The sequence below is a fragment of the Hemiscyllium ocellatum genome, chromosome 7 (genome assembly GCF_020745735.1).
Source record: "Hemiscyllium ocellatum isolate sHemOce1 chromosome 7, sHemOce1.pat.X.cur, whole genome shotgun sequence".
In the NCBI taxonomy this organism is placed as follows: Eukaryota; Metazoa; Chordata; class Chondrichthyes; order Orectolobiformes; family Hemiscylliidae; genus Hemiscyllium; species Hemiscyllium ocellatum.
Genome location: NC_083407.1, coordinates 87,338,388 through 87,362,502, shown reverse-complemented (window position 1 = coordinate 87,362,502; position 24,115 = coordinate 87,338,388). Strand labels below are relative to the sequence as shown.

Below are 24,115 nucleotides of genomic sequence, written 5' to 3'. Positions count from 1 at the left end.
GACCAAGGCTTTAATGAGATCAGGTGCTGATTAGTCGTGGCAGAACACAAACTGACCAGGTTATTGCTGAGCAAGTGCTGCTTAAGAACACAGTGATGACCCTTACTGTCAGTTCACTGACGATTTTGAGTGTTCTGATTGGCGGTAATGCGCTCGGTTTGATTTATCCTGCTTTTTGTGGGCATAAACGATATTTGGTACACTGCACCATTCTCCCACTCCTCCATTGATACCAGGCCTTGAGCCACACACCATACTGACTGGAAACTATATCATGGTTTTTACTGCTGCTGAGTCAAAGTCCTGGAGCTTCCTTCCTAACAGCACAGTGGGAATACTTACACTTTCAAGACTGCAATAGATTCAAGAAAGTAGCTCCCCATTATGTTCTCAAGAGCAAATTATTGAATGGGCAACACATACTGACCTTGTCATTGGTGGCTCCATCTCATAAATTAATAAAAAAAACTTAATTTACTGAACTACAACTTGCCTTTACAAATTCTTGCTGACTTTACATAATTAACCCTTTCTTATCCAAATGACTGTTTATTTTGTCTCTGGTTATCGTCTCTGTGTTTTGCCACCACTAAGGTTAAAGCAACAGACCTGTGACATTTGTGTTGCTTTATTATTTAAAAGCCACAACAGAGGTTAAAGATTTGTAAAGCAAACATGTATCGGGGCATTTAGAGCAAAAGACTTGGTGTGAATTTTCAGAGGTGGACAGAAGGGAAAAGCAGTTGCAAAAAGGAATTGCCGACCAGGCTGGATTTTGCAGGTTACAGAGATGAAACATTTTGCACACATCACATACTAGGAATAATATTTACCTGAGTTTAACTGAGAAAGGCTACTGTCTTCATTTACTTCATTTGTGTTGAATTCAAATTTCTGTCTGGCTGATGTACTATTGTCAGTTTCAATTCCATCCACAAACCTGTTCAAGACATATCACATCAGGCATGAAGTTAAACAGCAAGCAGCAAACAAGATTAAATGATTAACATTGCTGGAATCATTGCTGGCTCAATGCTTTAGATTAGAGATTTGATTCCCTACAGTGTGGAAACAGGCCATTTGGTCCAACAAGTCCACACCAACGCCCGCCCCCCAAACAGTAACCCAGCCAGATCCATTTCACTGTGACACTATGAGCAATTTAGCATAGCCAATTCTCCTAACCTGCACATCTTTGGATCGTGGGAGGAAACTGGAGCACCTGGAGACACCCACGCAGACACGGGGAGAATGTGCAAACTCCACACAGTCACCCGAGGCTGGAATTGAACCCGGTCCCTGGTGCTGTGAGGCAGCAGTGCTAACTACTGAGACACCATGCTGCTTTCTGAAAAATTATGATCTACGTTTGGAAAACAGATTTCAATAACAACTAAAAAGACTGCTTGTCCTGTCAGGTGTGGGAGATCAGGGAGAAGTCCAATGCTCCTGATAACTCTGTCTGCAGCAAATATTTCTGCTCCTCTTAGACCACATGGATCAGTTGAAGCTGCAGCTGGACTCAGTGAGGGGCAGACAGGAGTTTGGAGGTTTTATAACTAGGAGTTTCAGGGATGTGGTCACACCAAAGCTAGAGAGATGAGTGACCACCAGGAGGGACAGGCAGACAGTGCAGGAGCCCACAATGGCTATTCCCTCTCATAGTTGTAAACCGTTGTGGATATTGTTTGATTGGGTGTGGGGGGTGGGGGAAGATGGCCTCACAGGAGAAAGAAACAGCAGCAGTGACACATGACTGGCACTCTTGTACAGCAGGGTGAGTCAAAGTGTAGGTGAGTAGCAGTGGTAGGGGACTCTATAGTCTGGGGCACAGGTGCATTCTTGTAGTTGTGAGCAAGACTCCAGAAGGTGCATTGCTTCCCTGGTGTCAGGGTCAAGGATTTCTATGAGTGGGCACAGGATAGTCTGAAATGGAAGGGTGACCAGCCAGACGTCATGGTCCGTCATGGTACTAGTGACGTGGGCAGAGAGATGAGGTCCTGCAAAGTGAATTTAGGCAGTTAGGTATGAAGTTGAAACGTAGGATCTCTTGGGTTGTAGTCTCTGGATTACTTCCTGTGTCACATGCTAGTCAGACCAGAAACAGGAAGATAATACAGATAAATGTGTGGCAAAAGAGCTGGCATAGAGTGAGGACTTCAGATATCTGAATCATTGGGATCTCTTCCAGGGCATGAGGGTCCTGCATAAGAAGGAAGGGTTTTACCTAAACTGGAGGGGCATCAATATCCTTGCAGGGAGTTTTGCTATTGCCACTTGGAAGAGTTTAAACCAGTTGTGGCAGTGGGGGTGGGAACCAGAGGAGTTGGTCAGCATGTGGACTGATTGAGGAGAAGGAAGTAAGTAAGTCTTCTACGAAAGACAGATAGGATGAGGTCAATGAATACAGCAGGACTGGCAGTCCGAAGTGTACTTATTTTATTGCAAGGAAGATAACAAGTAGGGGAGATGAGCTTAGAGTCTGGATTAGTACATGAAACTAGGATGTGGTAGCCATTACAGAAATGCAGGACTGGAAGCTCAATGTTCTAGGGTTTAGATGTTTCAGATGAAATAGAGAGGGATGTAAGAGGAGTGGGGAAGTTGCAATTCTGATTACTGTCATAGTTGTACTGAGGGAGGACATCTTGGAGGGTTCATCCAGCAAGCCCGCAATGGTACAACTCAGGAATAAGAAAGGTACAATTACTATGCTGGGGTTATGCTATTGGCATTCCAATAACCAGAGGGAAATAGAGGAACAGAAATGTAAATATATCATGGAAAGATCTAAATACACCAGAGCCGTTGTAGTGGATGGTTTTAATTTTCTTGATATTGACTGGTATTCCCTTAGTATCAGTGACTGAGATGGGGCAGAATTTGTTGGGTGCATCCAGTTGGGTTTATTGAAATAATATGTATATCGTCCAATCAGGAAGGGTCAAATATGCCTTGAATTGGGGAATGAGCCTAGCCAGGTGATTGAACTTTCAGTGAGGGAGCGTTATGGGAACAGTGATGATAATTCTATAAATCTTAAAATATTTATGTAAAATGATACTAAGATACGTATGGATAAGGATAGGACAGTCCTTGGGTGATGGCTGATTACAACAATGTTAGGCAGGAACTGGAAAAATCAGATTGGAGATGGCTATTTGGGGGTAAGTCCACAGCTGACATGTGGGTCTTTTAAAAGCCGTTTGATAAGAGTTCAGGACCAGCATATTCCTCTGAGGATAATGATAATAATGGCAAGATTTAGGAGCCCTGGAGAACAAGAGATATTGAAAGTTAAGACAGCAAAAGGAAGTATGTGTAAAATTTAGGGAACTGAAATCAAACAAGTCCATCGAAGAATACAAAGGAAGCAGGAAAGAACTTGAACAGAAATTAGGAAGGATAGAGGGGGTATGAAATGTCCCTGACAAGTAGGTTTAAGGAGAATCTCAGGGCATTTTATATGTATATTAGGATCAAGATGGTAGATAGGGAAAAGCTAGATCCACTCAAGGACAAAAGAAGGAATTTATGCATGGAAACGGAGGAAGTGAGTGAGATCCTTAATAATACTTTGCATCAGTATTTGCCAAGAAGAAGGACTTGGATAATGGTAAGGTTAGGGCATGTCAATTTTAAGGAGGAGGAGACGTTGTGTGTCTTGAAAAACATTAAGGTAGATACGTCCTCAGAGCCTGATTGGATCTATCCCAGAAGGCAAAGGAGGAGATTGTTGGGACCTTGACAAAGGTCTTTGTATTCTCTTTAGCTACAGGTTAGGGTCCCAGAAGACTGGAGAATAGTCAATGTTGTTGATTTGTTTAAGAAGGACAACAGGAATAATCCAGGAAATTATAGGGCAGTGAGTCTCACATCAGAAATTATTCCAGAAAATTCTTAGGGACAGGATTATCTCATACTTGGATAAATATGGACTTATTAGGGATAGTGAGCACGACTTTGTGAGGAGAAGATCTTGTCTTGCAAACTTGATTGATTATTTGTGGAAGTGGCAAAGGTAATTGGTGAATGTAGGGCAGTGGATGTTGTCTACATGGACTTTATTAAAGCATTTGACTAGGTCCCTCTTCTGACCCAGAAGGTTACATTACATGGAATCTATAGTGAATTAGAAACTGAATACAAATTAGCTTGGTCATAGAAAACAGAGTTAAATTGTGGAGGGCTGTTTCGCTAACTGAAGGACTGGAACCAATAGTGTTCCACAGGGATCAGTGTTGGGATCCCTGTTGTTTATAGTATATAAAAATGATTCAGATGAAAACATAGGTGACCTGATTAGGGAGTTTGTAGATGACATGGAAATTAGTGAAATGGTGGATAATGAAGAAGGCTGTGAAAGGATACAGCAGGGTAGTTGGAAAGTTAAAAATGGCAGATACAGTTTAATCTGGACAGGGTGTGAAGTGATGCATTTGGGAGGTTAAGTGCAAGAGGAAAATGTACAGTTAGTGGCAAGACCTTCAGGGGAATTGATGAACAGGGAGATCTTGGAGTGCAAGTCCATAGCTTCTAGAAGTGGCAGCATAAATGGCTAAGGTGCTAAAAGTGCCATATGTATGCATGCTTGTCTTCATTGGTCTGGAAACTGGCAAATCATGTTGCAGCTGTATAAAACATTAGTTAGGCCACATCTTCAATATTGTGTGCAGTTGTGGTCACTACACTATGGAAGATGTGGAGGCTTTGGAGAGGGTGCAAAGAGGTTTACGAGGATGTTGCCTCAGTTGGAAACTATTAGTTGTAAGGAGAAGTTGGACAAATTGGCTTGTTTTTGTGAGAGTAGAGGCTGAGGAGTGACCTGACAGAAGTATGTAAAATTATGAGAGGCATGGATAGAGTAGATAGTTGGAGTCTGTTTCCAAGGGTAAACATGTAAAATACAAGGATGCATAGGTTTAAGGTGAGAGTAGGAAAGTTTAAAGGAGGTATGTGAGGCAGGTTGTTTACAGAGAGGGTGGTAGGTGCCAGGAATGTGCTGGCAGGGGCGGGGGTAGAAGCAGATATGATAGCAAAGTTTAAAGGTCATTTAGACAGACACTTGAACAGGTAGGAAATATTGGGTTACAGACCCTGTGCAGGCAAATGGGATTAGTTTAGAATGGCATCATGGTCAGCACAGATATAGTGGGCCAAATGGCTTGTTCCTATGCTGCACTGTTCTATGTTTGAGGATATTGCCCATTGATTAAGTGAGGGTAGTCAGCACAGCATTCTGCTGTATTGTTACTGATGCAGTGCAATTCTGAAGTAAATGCCTGTATAGTTCCTATTTACCAACTAAAATCAGCTTTGTAAAAAAGCCAGAAGTCTATATCAATGGTAATTGGTTCATTAGCTGGCTTCTACTTTCAACAGTAATGCTTGTGCTGTGTTGGGAAGCCAGGCTTTTGCTGACAGTCCCACATGACAAACAAAGGACTACGGAACAAGCTCAAGCTGTTCATTGGAGAACCAAGCTTCCCATTTGTTTTCCATTACAGTTTAATCAGTACCTTTGCACACATGTCATGGCAATGATTTCTCTGTCCTCCAAGCTCATTTTACAGTTCAATCTGCTCTGGCTTGGCGTGCTTGCAGAAGCAAATGAAACAAATTCCCGAGTCTACAAGATAATCTGAGTCTGGGGCTGGACTTTCTACTGTGGAAAACATTACTTGGATTTCCAAAACATTTGAAGTATGTTTTTTCCCCACAAGGACAAAAAAAAACAGTTTATTAACTTGACCTGGAAGGATGAGGGTTATAGATTACACCACCAGCATTATTTTGAAGGCTATGCTTTTGATTTCCTTGGAGACAGCTTATCATTTGCGGAGCAGGTCAGGTCAGTAGTGGGTAGGATTTCTACTCAACCAATCTGATGGACTTGGCGGGAGGTATAATTGATTACTTCGTTCAGCCACACTTGAACGTACAAGAAAGCACCCAGTACAAAATGACATTTTCCTGCTTAATTTGCCATTTATGGAGGAGAGGGTGGGTGGGTTGGGAATCGACTTTGGGCAATAGGAGGCAGCCTGTGGGTCTACCACTGGGTGCTATGAAGGAGTTTAACCATTCCGTCCTGGTGAAGGGAGCGTGCATTACTGAGGGAGTAAGCAGAATCACAATGACGCTATTCTTTTCAGACACTGCCATTGAGGTCCTTTTGGATGAAGCAAACCTTACATAAGAGGTGGTCTTTCCTTCAAATGGACATACCACAACAATGATGAGAATCCCTGCAGGGAAGTTACAGATTGAATAATGTCTGAAACACAACTGCTTAGAACTGGTGCTGGCATTTTTTGGTAAAAAGAACCAACCAGGACTTCCAAAGTATGATTCCTTTTCATATTTTTCGGTGTTCTATAGTTCTGTGTAGGTAGAGAAGCCCAGTCATGGGAGAAGAAACTCCGCTGCATCTCAGTTTCAATGAGTATCCCCTTAGTTTGTAATCATGTCTCCAATTTTACGATTCCCCAGCGAGTGGAAACATATTCTCAACACTGCCTTGATCAAGCTCCCTCAGAATCTTGCATATTCCAATAAGATCACCCCTCTAACGAATGAAAGCTTAAACTGTTTCACCATTCTTGATAGGTCTACCCCTTTATCCCAGGAATCAACCTTGTGAATGTTTTTGGAGTTATTTCCAATGCCGTATATACTATTTTAAATATGGGACCAAATCTGTACACAGTACTACTGGTACCTTGTGCAGCTGTAACACAACATCCATGTTTTTAAACTTCAACTTCTTGACAAAAAATGTCAAACCTTCACTAGCCTTCTTAATTACTTACAACACCTGCATGCTAACATTTTGTGTCTCTTGCACAAGAAAAATATCATGAAGAAATAGACTCAACCAACACTTCTACTCCTGGCCCACAATCCATGTGAGAAAGTTAATGGATGCAGGCCTCAGATAGATTTCCTGTAGTCTGCTTTTCTGCACATTGTTGGGAGGGCTCAGCTACAGCCCAGCTGATCACGTACTGGAATTGAAAGGTATTTCTCTGGCTCTAAGCTTAAGGATGTTGGGTCTAAGTTAAGATATGGACAATTGAGTTTTAGATGAGTTGAGATTTACAGAGAGTAGAAAGGAATGACCTTGTTTTGCTTGTTGTTAGCAAGTATTAGGCTAGTTCCAGTTACTCGTAACAAGGATTAGATGTGGTAAACCTTTCCGATCATAGCACACATTCTTCATTTTCATTGAGTTTCATGGAGGGTTTCTCTCCATGAGGCCCTCAGGGTTTTATTTACTGTAATCCCAAATTAATCTCATTAACTAGGTACAGTGCCCTATGATTCCCCTCTTGTCCCCTGCCAACTGCCATCACTGTTGTCGGAAGTATTCATCAAAGAGGGGTATCTCGGGATCCCTGGCACCAACACCATATTTAAAAGGCTGTGGGGAACTCTGTAATGTGCTGCCAGGCCAGACTTCCCCATCATGGTTAGAGATATATGGCCAACTCGGAGACTGACACCCCTGGGGAGCATGACGGCTGGATTAGAGCTGGTTAGGAACACCTCCAATGTTTGCTACATCTAGCTCTGCAGCTGGTCGAGGGAGCAATGCTACAAAGAGCCGGCACCCGGAGGACTTCCAGAGACCAGGCACTTACTCAGCCCCGGGCAGGAGACAAACGCAGAGTGTGTGCAATTCACAATGTCACGGACATGCACAGGGAGACACAACAGCAGCAGGCAGGTGTCTCAGGGGCACGGAGCAAACTACAGTGGAGGGCTGCAGCAACATGATTGGGAGCTTGCTGTCTCAGGCATATGGCCATCTGTCAGCCTCTGTGGGCAGCTTGGTGGAGATCCAGTGCTGGCATTCTTAGTATCTGCTAGAAAAAAGCTCAGACCTCCAGTCCATCGCTCCCACTGCTGGCGCTCAGCAGCAACAGCAAGGTGACAGGGGCTAGGGGATGAGCTGACTGCAGGAGATAAGGCAGAGATAGCTGCAGGAGAAAGCACACACAGGCCCCTCAGAAATCTCCTCTCAGAGCACTTCAGCGGTGCTTGGGCCTTTCATCTCCCCCTTCATCCCTGTCAGAGTTCAAGCCAAGGAGAATGCATTTGTTGCTGGGTAGGACACGGTCTGGTCCCTTGAACATATGATTTGGAGTTGCCCAAGCAAACTTTTGATGCCAACAGGTCTGCTCCACCATGACTCTGGAGCTCAGACCACACTGAGATGTACTAGGAGGGGAAAAAGGAAAAGCTGTCTGAGCACACATAGCTTGCACAGATGACACATTGCTGCAAATACATGATCTCATTTGTACATATATTGTTCATTTTTCTTCATTGTCTGTGAGCGAGTGTCTGACTAGCTGCATCTACAACATTGAAGGAACAGGCTCTCACCATCCTTAGCACTGCAAGATATCTGATGAGCAAAGGTGTGAAACAAGCAGCTCCCACATCGTGTGCAATCTCTAAAGTAATAGCAGATACTGGCACCTTTGGCAACCAGGGTTGATGATTTCTGCTGGCAACACATTGCTAGAGAATCCCAGCCATTAGTGGGATGGATTCATACTGTTGCACAATGCGGTCTTGCTTGGGGCAAGGATTGGGATTGAACACAATAGTTAATGTCTAAGGTTCACAACGCATGCAGTGCTTGTAGGTGTGTTACGGGTTTAATGAGTGAGTTTTTGTGTCACGCTGTTTCCCTTTAAAGAACCATTCACTACTTGAAGTGGCAGCCCCTTTCCTGAAGGTACGAAATACCTACTCCCACCCTCTCCAGGTATGGTTGCAGCAATTTTGAGCTCCAATGCACACACTTGTTTTTTTTAACAGCATGATGGAAGGCAAAAAACAGTCTACTCCTCACACACTGAGTCTTGGACTCAGACTCCTACTATTTGTGAACATCAAAATATAAACATTTCCTTCTTGCTAGCATTCCCAATTAACCCCAACAGCTCTGAACCTCCCGAGGTTTCCACGAAGCACATCTATCTAAATCTACTTCTGTGTACTTGACAGCCCTGACTCCTGGCATTTTGAGTAAATACGCCAGATCTAGTAGCTCACTATATCCAATGAAGCCAGAGTGCTAATGACTCTCAATGACACGCTATCCCACATTGCCCCTTTCCCTGCCATACGTATTATCTCCCCCTTTAATGTATTGGGCTGCTTCTCCCCTTCTCCCTATTCCCTCTACATCCCAGCACTCAGCTTCCAATTCCCAAAATTAAGTTCCCCAGCTTCCCTTTGGCAGCAGTGGGTGCTGATAACCTCCCCTAAACCTTTGTCACCGAATCCCTATGGCTCATTCCCTGGAGGAACCCAAATGGTAAGTGCTCAGGTTTTGGCAGATATCTAGCTGTGCTATCATGATTCCCTGGACTGGTTCCACTGGACCTACAGGGCTGCCTGTGGCCCATTGTTTGGAGTGTAGAGGTACAGATCTTCTGGCCCTGACTACTCTGAGTGGTTCAACTGCCTGATACACCCGGGCTGAAGTGTGTCGACCTTGAATTGATTCTCAACATGCAGAGGAAAGCAGAGAATAGGCCATTTGGCCAATAGGCTTATCCCTTCCACAAAATATGGGTTTCCTCCAGCATATAACCTATCCAGCTCAGTAGATCAGCAAAGTTTCTCCCAGGCTGCAAAACTAATCAAGTAATATCAATTTACTTACACAATCTCCATTTTATAACTTTGAAATGACTATAGCTCTAACAGCTCAGGGATCATCAATATCCATAGCAGTACTCTGCCTTTGTCTAATTTTCAATTAGTTCCTAACCACATACTTATTACAGCTATTTTAAATGAATTACTTGGTGTAACATTAAATGCTGGCAGTGTCCTTTCTCTGTGAATAGACAAATTACTATTTCTAATTTCTAGTCTTTAGTAGGGTTTTAATTTAATGCTCAAGAGCTCCAGTCCTATGTTCATAATTCACAATGGTCTCTTTATATCTCCTTATTCAAGCCTGATAACATTTCATACACTTGGATCAGGATACTTTTTAATTTTCTTTCCTTCACTGTAAACACACCCAGTTCCTTGAATCTCAGGTACCACAATGCCATGTTTATCACTCCCCATGAGCTCATTCTGATGTAGTGGTACTAAAATGGTATTTCTATCAGTGATTTACGTAAGATTAGATTAATGTGTTTTGACTTCTTTTTAGAATAAGTAAAATAATGATGAAGAAAGTATCAGCTGTTATAGCAGTTTTGAAAGGAACCAACAATGAGTGGCTTGAGGAGTGAAAAGTGATTAATGCATGTGAAATGTGAAAGCTTCTCATTACTTATTTGCTAACATGATTGACTTATAAGTTTTCTTATTCCAAAAAGCCTCTCTTTGCCAATAAGAATCAGAGAATGTTTGAACATAATGACTGAAAAGTCATTTTTTGATCATCTTGACAAAATAATGAATTGTTTTTCTCCATTAACCATAGCACCTTTGTCAGTCTTCTAAGAATGTAGTTTGCATAAAAACCAGTATTGAACATTTTTTTTAGCCAAATCCTTTAAGTAGAAACCATGAATATGGCAATTAATTTAACAGTTCCAAGCAGAGACCGTACATTTCACATTGAACGACAGATAATAGGGAGACACAGAAAGGGAGTGATGTTTCAGGATAAATAGCAGGATGTGTTACAAAAAGAACAATAGTGTAAGATAAAATTATACAAGAATTGGACAATTGAAGAAGATATGATGGGTACTGAGGAGTCCCAAATAGTAACAGAACATTACCAATAGCTGTAAAAGTCATGGAGTATGTTATATAGAAAATAAACAAGAACAACACAATGAGTTATATAGGGATCAGGAAAAATTAAATTACACAAAGTACACTTATTAACAGGGATTAGCTTCCATATAGAATATCAATTAACAGGGAATGAATGCCAGAGAGATGAATCACTGGAGGAAGTACCGAGTGGAATAGATAATAGTGGCCTAGATCTTCCAAGTCAATGCCAATGCTGGGTGCTTGATGCTGCTTAAAAGATTTTCTCTGACTTAACCATATTACCCATTTTCTGCAGGATCTTCTAATCCCAGATTGGGTCAGAGAAAACCCACCTCCCAAAGTACACGCAGTTTGATAATGGCTTTTAGAGCTCTCTCTGCCTCACAGCTCCTCTCCCCAGGCATTGCTCACAAGTGAAGGAACTGGCAAATGGGAGCATTAAAAAAAACACAGGGACTGGAAAAGCCCCAGCGCTTCGGACCCATTTGGACTCACTTTTCCACAACATCGGAGCTCAGTTTCAGACTGAATCTAGATGTTAAATGGGAACATAATTCCAGGAGGACGAAGCAGCAAGAGGCTGCAACTCCAAGGTCAGGGAAATCTGCAGTGACCAAGAGTGTTAGGGAGCAGGAAATTTGTGAAGAAGAATTCACAGTAAGAGGCAAGGATATAATAGAGCAAGTTATGTGTTTCAGTCTTATTTTCAAACATTTTATTTCGGAAGTTAATTCACATACTAACATAAGATTTTAGCAAAGTCAGATATTCAACTTAGTGAATATAATGTTTCAATATTTATTCTCTCTGATAAGAAAGATCCTGCAGAACCAAATTACAGTCTTAACATTGGCCACTTTAGAGATCAACATTTGACTTAGTTGGTTCACTTAAAAAGTTATCATTTTCAGAATTGCAACCACAACTTTAAGTAAAGACATACTGTACATAGCAATAGTTAACAAGAAATGAATTCTATAGCAGAGAGTCAATGACATGGAATGACTACACAGAGAACAAAAGAACCAAGTATGCTACAGAGAGACCAGCGGGGAATAAATTATGTTAGGAATAGGCAGGGATAATACATTTGTCTGTATTGAACTACTTTCTGTTAAGTGGCTCTATTTACTAATCCAGTGATCTGAAATGTTTCAAATACCTTTTTTAAATGGGAGTCAGACACATAGCTCAACTCAATGCAGTTCTTTATCTACAAAACAGTCTGTACAATTAAGTGGATTTTATTTCATTAATAGAGCGCAGAAGGTCAATGCTCGAAGAGGACTAGAAATAATTTATCCTTTAAAACGGTGCACTGCTAAAGTCATTTGTGTTCACATATTCCTTAACTGCTTACTGAAATACTTTATCCCTCTTTGTATTTCCTAACTCTATTATTTGTAGTATTTATATAACACAGACGCTATTTTTGTTCTTGTTCTTAAAATTCAGACAGTAACTGGGCCACAAAGTGAAATTGTGCTGTTACCTCTAATTTTTTTGAAGTTAATCAAATTTAATTAAATTTTAACTAAATGTGGGCTTGAGCAGTTAGAAAAACCTGACAAGTTCACACTCAGGAACTCGGAGATCAATGCTCGCAATGGTCTTCTGACAATATGTAACTCTGTTAACTTGTTGTTAAAACCTCCTACAATAATTAGCCCAATCTCTGACGAAAACTACTGAAGAGAAATTTTGATGCAAGCTCAAATTTATTTACATGGCGTAAAAACAAAGGCTCAGCTACTCTTTGATTAAGGTAAGAAATATATCTATTTACAAATACAAATCATTGTGATATACATCAGCACAATTAATGTAAATTTTTGGTGCAATTGCCTATTATTTTTAAATCATGGGTGACATCATGCCTGGTGGTAAAAAAACTGTCACCACCACCAGTAAAAAAAACAATCAAGGCCTGGCAGTTCCTTGGTCCTAAGAACGGTCTGTTGAACTCAACTCTCCAGAGGATCCAGTGATGAGAAGGTAAATCTGTTTTATCTTCTTGTCATGGTGCTGTGGCTGTTGGGAGAGTTTATGTATGTCACTGGGAATCAAAGTTAAATCCAGGGTTCTCTTGCAGATTCTACACTTTGCATTCGGGCCTGCTGTCTCAGAGGAGGAGAAACCTGTGACCCAAATTGCTCATGGGATTGTGCCTCACAGTTTGGGAATCCCTGGCTCAGGCAGTCATTTTGTCACCAATTTGTCATGGTGGCACAGTGGTTAGCACTGCTGCCTCACAGTGCCAGGGGCCCGGGTTCAATTCCAGCCTTGGGCAAACTGTGTGGAATTTGTACATTCTCCCCGTGTCTGCATGGGTTTCCTCTGGGTACTCCGGTTTCCTCCCACAGTCCAAAAGATGTGCAGATCAGGTGAATTGGCCATGCTAAATTGTTTTTGGAGCATTAGTCAGAGGGAAATGGGTCTGGGTGGGTTACTCTTCGGAGGGTCAGTGTGGACTGGTTGGGCGGAAGGGCCTGTTTCCACATTGTAAGGAATCTAATCTAATACAGGTCAAAATTAGCAGGGGGAGCCTTGATAAAGAAGAGTGCAGGAAAGATGCATGGTCACACGCCACCAATGAGCCACGTAGTGAATCCCAGTGTCCGAAGTGAAATTCTCTTGCCCTATGACCCTACAGAAATTTATACTTAATGAACTTTTAGCCCTGTTGAGGAAACCTATTCTACCCTGAAAGGCCAATAGAGGGAGCTGAAGGTACAACATCAGCATCTCCTACAATGGAGCCGAACCACTGATCACAAGGCTGTGTATAAAATAGCAGGTCACCAACTTGTTACACTGATGCGTTCGATTCCAGCCACAATCTAATACAAGTCACAAAATAACCATGCTGGAGCAATTCCAAACTCCCCAGCAATGTCAGAGCCACGTTGCACTTCAGTGTCAGCTTCAGCATTACTTTAGGGTCTACTGACTGGTGATTTTGTTCAACAAAACCATCTGAATTGCTCCTCAACTTTCCACTATCCCGGGCAAGAAATGTAGTCAAAAGAATGGACATGTGGGTTTGTGTCAAAAGAGCTATAGCTGTACATTCTATATTCAGCAGGAAATTGACTCCAGTGTGCTTGCTACAAATTCTGAGCTGATTCAGCTACTGACCCCATCTCCCTGCCCCATGACAATCTGAGCTGATTTAGCCACTGACTCCATCCTCCTGCCCAGTGACAATCTGAGCTGATTTAGCTCCTGACTCCATCTCCCTGCCCGGTGACAGTCTGAGCTGATTAACTACTGCCTCCATCCTCCTGCCCCATGACAATCTGAGCTGATTTAGCCACTGACTCCATCTCCCTGCCCGGTGACAGTCTGAACTGATTTAGCTCCTGACTCCATCTCCCTGGCCGGTGACAATCTGAGGTTTTTCAGCTACTGACTTCATCCACCTGCCCGATGACAATCTGAGATGAAGCCAGTCTCTTCATAACCTTGGTGTCACATTTGAACACCAGAGGATTTTTGAAGGCTATGCCTCTCCTATTTATTCTAGACTAAGTTGCGACAGTAGATACTCCTCCTGAGTAGTTTTAGGCTGTGGGTGTCTTCTTTTTTTGTTTATTTCAAAAATATACCTTATTCATTAATTATCTATATGTAAGTACAAAAGATTTAAAACAGTGCAGTTCAGACTTCGCTGAAAATACAATGAAATCTTGTCATTAGTCATACGGCACGGTGGCACAGTGGTTAGCACTGCTGCCTCACAGCGCCAGAGACCTGGGTTCAATTCCCGCCTCAGGCAACTGACTGTGTGGAGTTTGCACGTTCTCCCCGTGTCTGCGTGGGTTTCCTCCGGGTGCTCCGGTTTCCTCCCGCAGTCCAAAGATGTGCAGGTCAGGTGAATTGGCCATGCTAAATTGCCCATAGTGTTAGGTAAGGGGTAAATGTAGGGGTATGGGTGGGTTGCGCTTCGGCGGGTCGGTGTGGACTTGTTGGGCCGAAGGGCCTGTTTCCACACTGTAAGTAATCTAATACAGTCATGAGAGCTTCAATCCAGTTGCAATAAAATAAAGGATTTTCCAAAATTGAAACAAAACCATTTACATTCCTATTAAGGGTATGAAGGGATCTTGAAATGTAACAGACCCTTGTTAAACTTTGTCAGAAAGATGTCAGACATTGATCTGTCCCCACTGGGCCTTGGTGGCAGCTGCCGCAAGCTTTAGTGCGTCCCTCAGCATAAAGTCCTGGACCTTGGAATGTGCTGGTCTGCAATACTCAGTTGAGGTCAGCTCTTTACATTGGAAGACCAACAAGTTTTGGTCAGACCAAAGAGCTTCTTTCACTGAGTTGATGGTCTTCCAGGCAGTCGATGTTCATATCGGTGTGCTTCCCGGGGAACAGCCTGCACTGCACAGCATCCTGCTTCATGGAGCTACTTGAGATGAACCTGGACAAAACCCACTGTGTCTCTCTCCAGACATCCTTTGCAAAGGCACACTCCATGAGGAGATGTGTCACAGTCTCTGCAGTTGCTTCGAGGGCAGTGTGCAGTGGCATCTAGAGACCGGGTATACGTGAAGGATCTGACGGGCAGTGCCTTTCTCATCACTAGCAAAACTACATTTTGGTGCATGTTGGAAAGTTCCAGTGATGAGACATTCTGCCAAATGACTTTGGCTGTCTGTTTAGGGAAGCACCTGACAGGATCAACCCTCCTGGAATGAGAAAGAGGCAGTGCTGACAGGGGATGAAAATGGGTGGGACAGCTCTTACTTTTGGTGCAGGTGGTGAGGTAACCCGAGTGAATGAGTACGCAACTCAAGAGAGTGAACAGATTTAGTGGACCCAGTGGCTTGGGGTGAGTTTGGAAAGTGTTGAAGGCAATGGTGAGAACGAATAGCTTGAACCTTGATGGAAGGTTGGTACAGTAGCAGAGATAGAGTGAACATGAGGTATCAGAGAGAAGGCAGCTGGCAGTTACTTTGGCAGAGTGTAGAACACCATTGATCTCCTTCCTACAGTTCTCACTCTCCTCTTCACAACCCAGTCCTAGCCCAATATACTTTTGCTTTGTTTTAGAAATGCAGTAGGATTCTACAATATTGACATTACGGAGATCTGGCACAATTTGGAACCTATGTTTAGATTTCTGAACTCTGCAATCTGTGAGCTGTTCGTGATGCAAACTGGCTTCAGCCTGCTTTGGATATTTCATTATTAAAATAAGCCTAGACTTAGAGAGTTAAGTAACTATTGCAACAATGAACTATGTGATCACGAGCAGTTGTTTTGTGCAAAATATGGGATTTCTGCCCAGACTGCTGTAGTACAAGCATTGGGTAATTACCAGAGCAGTACAGACACCTTTCCCAGTTCCTAGCTATTAGAGAAATATGTCATTCTGAAAAATGTGAAGATGAAACATTGCTTCTGTTCATTATTAGAACCTTCCAATCTCTAGCATTACAGAGTATAATTGGCGAAGGAGATTAGACTACATTAATAAAATATCCTATAACAGCCTTATTAGAAAAAGATGATCCATTTAATTGAACTAAAAGTCTGCTTGAATGAATGTTTGGGCTATTATGTTGGTACAAGAAGTTAATGAATCATTGATAAATTTTAAGCAACAATTCTCCTTACAAGCTTTAAAAATGTTACTTCAGGGAAAAAAATGTAAAACAATTGGAATTTACAAATACAGGGGGGCTCTGTAAATATCTATTGGTACTACAGCCTGTTGTACCTAGAATTGAATGCTCTTTATTTAGTTACCCTGAGCATTTTCAATTATGCTGTCATTGTTAGTGGCTGCCTGCTTTTTTGTGATTTTGCTTTATTAATCTCATAAAATGGCAACAGACTGGCCTTGGTGCTCTGTGTCTTTGTATGGAGTGTACACACTTCAGCTGGAAGCCTAGATCTCATCCATTACATAAACATGTCTACCTGCTGCTGAGTTCACGTGGCATTTTCATTACAGGTAAACAACCTCAATAAGCCATAATATAACTCCATCAAATCTAATCCTCATTGCAGTATCACTGTTTCTGCGGTCCCCTCACTGGAAAGCAGTGTCTATAATCAGAGTCTCTATTTTCTGCCATGGATCTTCATGACTGAACAAGTTGATTCTTGAAATACTAATCTTTGGTACATGGGACAGGTTGTCCCTTGAGGTAGTGGGATCTGGAGTCCAGGATGTGTTTCCTTTTCTTTCCGTTCCTCCTGCTGCTCTGTCTGATTATAAAGGTGTCAGTCAAACTGTGATGTAACTAGATGAACAAATTGGCACTGTTCAGAATGATTGGCAGCAAGCTCCTCCTAGTCATTAATGTCAATTCTGCTGTACTTCAAAGGGAGCTTCAGAATGTTGGTGAAACACTTTCTTTATATTGATCGTTTGAGAGTTGACAAAATAGATCCAGGCAGAGGAGACAGTTTGCAACTATCTAGTTTTGCAACATGCTGCTGTGCAGAGGGACCTGGGTGTCCTTGTGCATGATTCATTGAAGGTTGGACTGCAGGTGCAATAGGTAATTAAGAAGGCAAATGGAGTTTTGTCTTTCATTGCTAAAGGGGTTGGGTTTAAAAGCAGAGAGGTTATGTTGCAGCTGTATAGGGTGCTGGTGAGGTCACACCTGGTGTACTGTCTACTTTGGTCTCCTTACTTGAGAAAGGATATACTGGCACTAGAAGGGGTGCAGAGGAGGTTCACTAGGTGATTCCAGAATTGAGGGGGTTGGATTATGAGGACAGACCAAGTAGACTGGGATTATATTCATTGGAATTTAGAAGGTTGAGGGGGATCTTATAGAAGTATATAAAATTATGAAGGGAGTAGATAAGATAGAAGTAGGGAGGATGTTTCCACTGGTGGGTGAAACTAGGACAAATGGGCACAGCCTCAAAATTAGGGGGAGCAGATTTAGGACTGAGTTGAGAAGGAATTTCTTCACCCAGAGGATTGTGAATCTGTGGAATCCCATGCCCAGTGACCTCATTTTCCTCCTTATTGCCATGCTTTAAAACCTATCCTCTTGGCCAAACCTTTGGTTGTCTGATCTCATATATCTGGGTGTCAAATTTTACTCGATAAATGCACCTTGTGAAGCGCTTGGGAATATTTTCTTGCATTAACCTGCAATATAAAACAAATTGCTGTTGTATATGGATGAATGCAGGGTCAGTGGAACGGTGGTTCAGTGGTTACCACTGCTGCCTCACAGCGCCAGTGGCCTGGGTTCAACTCCAGCCTAAGGCGACTGGCTGTGTGGGGTTTGTACATTCTCCCCGTGTCTGTGTAGGTTTCTGCTGGGTGCTCTGGTTTCTTTCCACAGTCCAAAGATGTGCACGTTAGATCAATTACCATAGTATTCAGGGACGTATAGGTTAGGTGCATTAGCTATGGGAAATACAGGGATGGGTCCTGGTGGGATGCTCTTTGGAGGGTTGGTGTGAGCTTGTTGGGCCGAATGGCCTGTTCCCAAGCTGGGAGGATTCTGTTAAGAAAACTGGAAGGCAAAAATTAAGGTGAAAGAGGGGATTCAATTCATTGCAGTGGGGGAAGTATGTTTGAGCATAGAGCTGAAAGAGGTTGAGGAGCTGGAGGAAGGGAAATCTAGAGGTATAAAAGAGGATTGCATTTTGAAATGTGTCTGAAGGAGGATAGAGAGCTAGTGAAAGGTGTTGAACACAGATGTAATAGGAAGAACTATGGATGCATCACAAACTGTGAACAGGTGAATGGTAAGCTGGCAAGGATAGCGTTGGGGTGCTCAATGTGTGGATCAGCCTTTCTCGTACATGAGCTGAGGCAGAAAATGAAAAAAATCGTGCTGTGGAGATAAAAATAGACAGTCCCAGTGATAGTTGGGGAATATGCTTTGAAAGCCAGATCAGGGTCAAATAGGACATGGCTTTTTGTTTCCAAACACATTGCAACATACACGTGGGCAGATAAAGCTTCAAACTTCTTCAGTATTTCTCATGATCTGTTTGTTTAAAATCCAAATTTAACACTGCAATTACAGTCCAACCGTTTCAAGCTGAATTCTATTTACTAGATTTGCCAGTCAGGTCATTCAACAGGTTTGACTTGCTCTCTATTAGACCAGTCAGCTAGCAATTCAAACTCAGCTACATTGTTTGCTCTGACAAATGGCAGGAAATCATCAAAAGTACACCGTGTCACTCTCAGCTTTCTTCTCCCTCCATCCCATTCCTGTGGACAGTGGCCTTTGCTGTGTTATGGATCAAAGTTTGCCGATAAGTCCTAAAACCTTAGCCGAGAGGTAATTCTTTACAAGCATCAAGTACTAGAAGGCAATCTCACCATGAGGTACATGGAAAAGCAAATCATTCGTGCTCCCTCCTGGTGCTCCATGCACACACCAGTGAGAGTTACTGAAAAGTAATCAGAAATAAGAAGAGTTTTGATTGATTTTTTTTCTCTCACTAACCAAATGACACTTGGGATTGATTGTATTGCTGGGTGAGCTGAATGAATTAAAGACACACCAGAAAGCAACCCTGCGGTCCACCTAAATCCATTTGGCTTTGTACTACGCTCGGTGTTGCATTTATGAAATGAACTAATGGATTAGCCTGAAACAGAAATTGTGAAACCTTTTCTACACAAAATTCTTTGATCTACACTGTAAGGCTGAAGAAAATTTTGACCTAATCCAAAACTTCATCTCGAAATCCATCGTCCTTAATCCTGGTAATTACATTGTGGTTTTTCTATTATTTAGAAAAATTAGCTCCTGTGATGTGCGTCTGGCAAGGCCAGCCTTATTACCCATTCCCAATTACTCTTGAGTAAGTGGTGGTGAGTCACTGTTGCGATTGGAATGAGGCTGGTCAGGTCGATCTCAATGAATATGAGTTCCCTGACTGGGGTTGTTAACTTGGGTCAATCAGGGAGTTATGGCTGACCACTAGAAACAGGAGATTCAGGGATTCTCCTCACTCCAGATACCAGCTCTGAGCTAGCTGGTCAGAGTGCATGTGTAAATAAAGTTAAAAATCACACAACACCAGGTTGTAGTCGAACAGGTTTAATTGGAAGCACACTAGCTTTCAGAGCGCTGCTCCTTCATTAGGTGATAGTCATGTGTAAATAAAGGGTGACTTGGTGATGGGATACTAGCCTCTATGGTGTTGTTTCAGTCACTTTCCCGAACTGCTGGCATCTCTATTGTGTAGTGCACCCACAGAGTCAGTAGGAAGAGTTTAAGGAGTTTGCTTCCATAACAGTGAAGGAATGGTGGGTTTTAAATGGACTTGAGTTCACGTAAAACATTTCAATAAATGGGTGGATTTGAGTTATATGGAAAGTAAAAATAAAAAGTCTTTAACTAAAATGTAACTCTACTTAAAGCTGCCTATTTTAGGTTTAAGTGGAGACAGGATGGGAGAGCAGCAGAAAATTAACCCATTCCCAGCTGGTCATTCATTTAAAATATATTGACAAATATATTAGGTTTTCCCGATAACAGATTTAAAAGGCCAGATAAATTGAGGTGAGCATTGCTGTATGTAACAGTAAGTGTTTTTCTAGCACTGCTTGTGAGTGACAGGAAGCAGGAATTCTTCCCCCTAGCCCACCAACAAAACTTGTTAACATCTCTAGCATTCAGAATCACCCCTTATCCAATCTAAATGATTTGGAGCTTTCTTGATGTACTCCTAAGCCTGCAACCTACTCTTTCCAAATATTTTCCACCGGTTCCTTTTATGACCTCCAACTCCAATCTACGTGATCTCAACTCCACCCCCCTCCATATTCTTCTCTCTCTCTCTGACTCTCTGCAATCTTCACTCCTCCTTCTCCTATCTCTCTAGCTTTGTGATCTTCTCCCCACCTCCGTGACCTCTCCTGTTTCTCCCTGTGACCATCTTGGCTCCTCAGGAAGCTGAACACCCTGCAGCCTGACAGCCTCAGTTTGGTTGCTGCTGCTTCTGAGGAGCAGATGCCTTTTGCTAATTCATACACTCTCGGAAGAGCTTCTGTAGAGAGATGAGAAAGGGATTTGGAGAAGCGACTGAAGTTTTTTTTGAGTGGCTTTGGAGGCTACGTGTCTATGAACCAACATTTCTGAAGTTATAATTTTGGCTGCGGCTCTTGCCACAATTTGGTGGCGTGTCCATCCAGAACAGTAACATTAAACAATAAATTGCTGAGCTACATTAGTGCAATGGTCACTTCATTAGCCTTCCATTATCCATAAACATGAACACATCCAGCTGTTATTGCATCTAATCCAACATGAGGTCCTTTTCCAATACCTTGAGTTTAAAATATTCATCCTCAAGTTTAAATTCAACTATGACCATTACCATCACAATTGCCGTAACTCATTTCAGTCTCATCACTCTGAGATGTTTGTATACCTTCGATTTTGGACTCTTGCACTTACGTGGTGGTTGGTTCTTCAGTCGCACAAACTCTGAACTCTCAAGTCCCTCTTTAAATCTCCAGCTCTCTACCTTTCTTACTTTCTTTTAGGTATTTTGAAAAACCTATGCCATTGACTAAGCTAATGTTTCCTTCTTTGGGGTGGCACGGTGGCTCAGTAGTTAACATTACTGCCTCATAGCACCAGGGTCCCAGGTTCGATTTCTGCCTCAGGTGACTGTCCGTGTAGAGTTTGCACATTCTCCCTGTGTCTACCTGGATTTCCTCTCACAATCCAAAGGTGTGCAGGTTAAGTGAATTGACTGTGCTAAATTGCCAAGTCAGGGGTAAATACAGAGTAGGGGAATGGGTCTGGGTGGGTTACTCTTTGGAGGGCCAGTGTGGACATGTTGGGTTGAAGGGCCTGTTTCCACACTGTCGGGAACCTAATCTTCTTTTGCTCAGTGTCAATGTTTGTCTGGTAATGTTTCTGTGAATTGTCTTTGAACTTTACATTACTTTTGGAATGTATATGTATGAACTGCAACCGGTGAAGTAGACAGTAGGACGGTATACACAAAATAGGAACAATCAGCTGGGGAGCTGTTCAAGGTTTTACAGCCAGAATACAACTCAAGTACATTCACTTTGTACCTGTAAATGCTACATTCTGTTTGTTACTAAGCAAGTGTTTTTTTGTTTTTAACCTGAAGAGTCAGGGGTCAGGCACTGTAGGTTCACCATTGACATGTAAAGTAAAAGGTTGATGTGTTGGGCTGCTTCCTGTATTTGTATAATTGAATCTGGAGTCTTATCCTGACATGCTTGTAGGAATTGCCTGGGAGGTTTTGACTTCTGTTGGGTAATTCATCAGTTCTCTAGTGAATGTCTCAAATTCTGAGTTAGAGCCAGTAAATGTCAGCTAGATAAAAATCCAGTCTAACATCTGGATAACAGAACAACTGACACCCATGGTTACTGCTAACCCAATCTGACTATGCCTCAATCACCCAGTCACAATCCCAAACAGACTACACCCCAACCTGACTTCACAACCTACTGAGGACTTCACTACCCATCTAAATTGACCCAATCTGATTAACCCACATGACCTGAATACCACTTAAACCAACCTCCTGACTATCCTTCATCTTGATTGCCTGATCATCCATGGAGTCATATCACCTACCTACTAATTCAGCTATTCCCTACTCACTTACCCACATCACTTATTTTAACCCCACCCAACGCTCCATTTGCACTATGCACCCAGCCACCCATTTATCTACCTCACCCAGCTACTCACATCACCCACCTACCCTCCTCACTTGCATACGTATCCAACTCAATCACCTACACCTACTCATTTACCCACCTCACACATTTAACCCTTTATCCATCTATATACTTCCCAACCTTAACCAACTGTCCCTAAACACTCACCCACCTCACCTACCTAACTAATTATCCATCTTGCCCACATATTCCCTATTCATCCATCCATCTACTCACCTCACCCATCCACAGTCTGCTGACCTCACTCACCTATTCATTAACCCATTCATCCAATTGCTCATTCACTCATCTTCATGTTGTGTGGCACAAATAATTTTCTGAATAAAAGAGACTTTCAACAGATCTATTGACTCAAAATTGGGCATCCATGGGGCACTGTGAACCTTTAGCAGCAGCAAAATTGTACTTAAACACAATGTTCAACTTGCTGGAGGAGTAACTTCCACAACCTCATCTTCAACGAAGGAAGATCCACACATCAGTGCAAAAGATAAGGCTGAAATATTTGCAACAATCTTCAGCAGAAGTGCCAAGTGGATGATCCATCTTGGCCTTTTCCAAAGGTTCCCAGCATCACAGTTAACAGTTTTCAGCCAATTTAGTTCACCCATGTGTTATCAAGAAATGGATGAAGGCACCGGATACTGCAAATGCCATGGACCCTGACAACATCCCAGCTGGAATACGAAATACTTGTGCTCCAGAACTGGTTGCAAATCTACCTAAGTTGTTCCAAGTATAGCTTCAATCCTGGCAACTTCCTGGAAAATGTGAGGTTAATAGATGAGTTGGGATAGGCTGAATATCTGGCTTTTTCATTTGTGTTTATCAAGTAAATGTTTGAATAATCTATAGACTATCAAGAACCAATCGGGTCTATCAAAGAAAATAGGTATTTTGAAAGGTGTTTTAGGTCATTACAGGCTTTGTTAACAAATGATATGTTAATTAGTTAAAGTTTATACTTAGGATTATTAAACCATTTTTTAGATTTATGATGTCATAACATTGTTAAACTCTAACTATTACACATTTATCATGCATTTTAAGTGTATTTCTGCAGATCGAATTTTGGTCTAATAAATTGAAAATGACATCGCAATAACCAAAACATTCTCCAAGATGCCTAGGTCTATTTGATAAATTCAACCATTGAATTTGGCAACATTCCCAACAACACATCAAATGTAACCCATTAGGAATGGAATTTACTTGCTTGTGCCAATTTCCCATGTCCATTTGAGGTTGCATTCTTATATAACTCTAAGGAATCTCTAGTTGACTTGGTTCTTGAGTTTGCCACATTTGCATTCTACCTTTGTTCTTACACTTCAATCATAATGAGTTAGATAGTTTCTAATGAAGTTTTTCAGCCATGTTATGACACAGCTCTGAAGTGGGTAGGACTTCAAGCCAGCTCAAAGGTAGGGGCACTACTCCAGTACTACTACAGCCCTTAGTTAAGATGGGTTAAGATATTTTCTACTTTAGTAATAATATTTAAATATTTTCTGTCAAGGTGGCTTAAGGTTCCAACCTGAAAGTGTTTTCACCTGGCAGATAAACAATTTCCCGGGGATTAATGTCAAGCCACCAAGAGCTGGATGATGTTCTTTCAATTTAGCCAAGGCAACTGGGTTTATTAAATAGCCCCTCATGCTGTCC

General features: G+C 42.1%; 1 protein-coding gene across 1 annotated transcript in view; it reads right to left on the bottom strand.

Moving 5' to 3' along the window:
* The window catches only part of kcnh3 (potassium voltage-gated channel, subfamily H (eag-related), member 3), a 703,578-nt gene that overhangs the window by 8,479 nt on the left and 670,984 nt on the right, over positions 1–24,115 (bottom strand). The window contains exon 14 of the mRNA XM_060828128.1: positions 834–940. Coding sequence (XP_060684111.1) covers positions 834–940 — 107 coding nt within the window. The remainder of the gene's footprint in view (positions 1–833; positions 941–24,115) is intronic.